Genomic DNA, 3140 nt, shown 5'->3' on the forward strand with positions numbered 1-3140 from the left:
ATTTTTTTAGATATTATAATTTATATACAAATTTTTATAGTATAAAATGAGTAACCTCCCACGAGCACGTGTACGTGAATCAGTGCCTTTTTCTTATACCGGCATTGATTATTGGGGCCCATTTTATATAAAGGAGAAGAAATATCGCAATAGGAATCGCATCAAGGTTTATATATGCGTATTTATATGTATATCTATAAAGGCAGTACATTTTGAGATAATAAGCGACTTGTCATCTGATGGCTTTCTAGCAGCACTTCGACGTTTCGTCTCGAGGCGGGGGATACCAGAGCATATTTACTCGGACAATGGGACCAACCTTGTAGGCGCGAATAGTCAGCTAAAGGAGGTATACGTTTTACTTAATTCTGAAGACCACAAAAATCTAATAAATAACTATGCGAGCAAACATAGAATTGTTGGTAATTTTCTATATGTTGGCTCTTTGCCCTTTTTACTTTCAACTAATTTATTTATTATCGTAGAGCCTTATTACATTTTATAAACATAGAATCGTTTGGCATTTTATACCACCATTTGCTCCTCACTTCGGTGGGCTTTGGGAATCGACTGTTAAGCTCTTTAAACATCATTTTAGACGTGTGATCGGGACTCCTTATTCAAATTTGAGGAGCTAAATACATTTACTATAGAAGTAGAGGGGATTTTGAACTCCAGACCTATTTGAGTCAAATTTGAGTCAAATTTTAATCAATTTTGAGTCTAATTTTAGTCAATTTTTGAGTCAAAATTGAGTCAATTCTTGAGTCAAATTTGATTCAAATTTGAAACAATTTTTGAGTCTAATTTATGTCAATTTTTGAATCAAATTTAAGTTTTTTTAGTTAAGTTTTAAGCTATTTTTGAGTCAAATTTTACCCAAATTTTAGTCAAATTTTGCACAAACTATGAATTAAATTTTACGCAGATTTGTGTTACATTTTAAGCAATTTCTGAGTCCAATTTAAGTCTATTTTTATGCAACCTTTGAGTCAAATTTTACGCACTTTTTTGGTCAAATTTTAGGCAATTTTAGAGTAAATTTAAGTCAATTTATTGGTCAAACTTTACACAAATTTTGAGTGAAATTTTACGCAATCTCTGTCAAATTTAAGTCAATCTTCGATTCAAATTTTAAGCAATTTTTGAATCAAATAAAACGCAACTTTTCTGTCAAATATTACGCAATTTTGAGTCAAATTTTAATCAATCTTTGAATCAAATTTAAGTCAAATTTTTAATAAAATTTTTCGACAGACGGGGACCGTCTGACGGACCGACAGACGGGAACCGTTAGACGGACCGATAGACCGAGTCCGTCAGACGGACCGACAGACGGGGACCGTCAGACAGACATGGACCGTCAGATAAACGGGGACAGTCTGACGGACCGACAGACAGGGACCGTCAGACGGACCGACAGACGGGCACCGTCAGACAGACAGACAGACGGGTACCGTCTGACAGATGGCGACCGTATGACGGACGACAAACGGAGATCGTCAGACGAACCGACAGACTGGGAAAGTCAGGCAGACGGAGTCCGTCAGACGGACCGACAGACGGGCACCGTCAGATAGACTGAGAGACGGGGACCGTCTGACAGATGGCGACCGTATGACGGACGACAAACGGAGACCGTCAGACGGACCGACAGACGGGCACCGTCAGGCAGACGGCAATCGACTGACGGACCGACAGACGGGAACCGTTAGACGGACCTCCAGACGGAGTCCGTTAGACGGACCTCCAGACGGGGACCGTCATACGGACAGACCAACGGGGAACGTCAGACGGACCGACAGACGGAGTCCGTCAGACGGACCGACAGACGGAGTCCGTCAGACGGACCGACAGACGGAGTCCGTCAGACGGACCGACAGACGGAGTCCGTCAGACGGACCGACAGACGGAGTCCGTCAGACGGACCGACAGACGGAGTCCGTCAGACGGACCGACAGACGGAGTCCGTCAGACGGACCGACAGACGGAGTCCGTCAGACGGACCGACAGACGGAGTCCGTCAGACGGACCGACAGACGGAGTCCGTCAGACGGACCGACAGACGGAGTCCGTCAGACGGACCGACAGACGGAGTCCGTCAGACGGACCGACAGACGGAGTCCGTCAGACGGACCGACAGACGGAGTCCGTCAGACGGACCGACAGACGGAGTCCGTCAGACGGACCGACAGACGGAGTCCGTCAGACGGACCGACAGACGGAGTCCGTCAGACGGACCGACAGACGGAGTCCGTCAGACGGACCGACAGACGGAGTCCGTCAGACGGACCGACAGACGGAGTCCGTCAGACGGACCGACAGACGGAGTCCGTCAGACGGACCGACAGACGGAGTCCGTCAGACGGACCGACAGACGGAGTCCGTCAGACGGACCGACAGACGGAGTCCGTCAGACGGACCGACAGACGGAGTCCGTCAGACGGACCGACAGACGGAGTCCGTCAGACGGACCGACAGACGGAGTCCGTCAGACGGACCGACAGACGGAGTCCGTCAGACGGACCGACAGACGGAGTCCGTCAGACGGACCGACAGACGGAGTCCGTCAGACGGACCGACAGACGGAGTCCGTCAGACGGACCGACAGACGGAGTCCGTCAGACGGACCGACAGACGGAGTCCGTCAGACGGACCGACAGACGGAGTCCGTCAGACGGACCGACAGACGGAGTCCGTCAGACGGACCGACAGACGGAGTCCGTCAGACGGACCGACAGACGGAGTCCGTCAGACGGACCGACAGACGGAGTCCGTCAGACGGACCGACAGACGGAGTCCGTCAGACGGACCGACAGACGGAGTCCGTCAGACGGACCGACAGACGGAGTCCGTCAGACGGACCGACAGACGGAGTCCGTCAGACGGACCGACAGACGGAGTCCGTCAGACGGACCGACAGACGGGGACCGTCAGACGGACAGACAGACGGGCTCTGTTAGGCAGACGGCGACCGTCTAACGGACCGACAGACGGGGAACGGCAAACGGACCGCCAGACGGGGACCGTCTGACGGACCGACAGACGGCGACTGTCTGACGGACTGACAGACGGGGACCGTCAGACGGACCTACAGACGGGGACCGTCAGATAAACTGGGACCGTCTGACGGACGAACA

At 50.6% G+C, this 3140-nt stretch overlaps 1 protein-coding gene across 1 annotated transcript in view; it reads left to right on the forward strand.

Moving 5' to 3' along the window:
- Positions 1-1617: 1617 nt before the first annotated feature.
- LOC108758983 (uncharacterized) overlaps positions 1618-3140 on the forward strand; it is a gene marked incomplete at its 3' end in the record, with an annotated part of 6272 nt that continues 4749 nt past the window's right edge. Inside the window, exon 1 of the mRNA XM_018504237.1 lies at positions 1618-1788. Coding sequence (XP_018359739.1) covers positions 1618-1788 — 171 coding nt within the window. The remainder of the gene's footprint in view (positions 1789-3140) is intronic.

Source organism: Trachymyrmex cornetzi, unplaced genomic scaffold (genome assembly GCF_001594075.2).
Source record: "Trachymyrmex cornetzi isolate Tcor2-1 unplaced genomic scaffold, Tcor1.1 scaffold1638, whole genome shotgun sequence".
Classification (NCBI taxonomy): domain Eukaryota; kingdom Metazoa; phylum Arthropoda; class Insecta; order Hymenoptera; family Formicidae; genus Trachymyrmex; species Trachymyrmex cornetzi.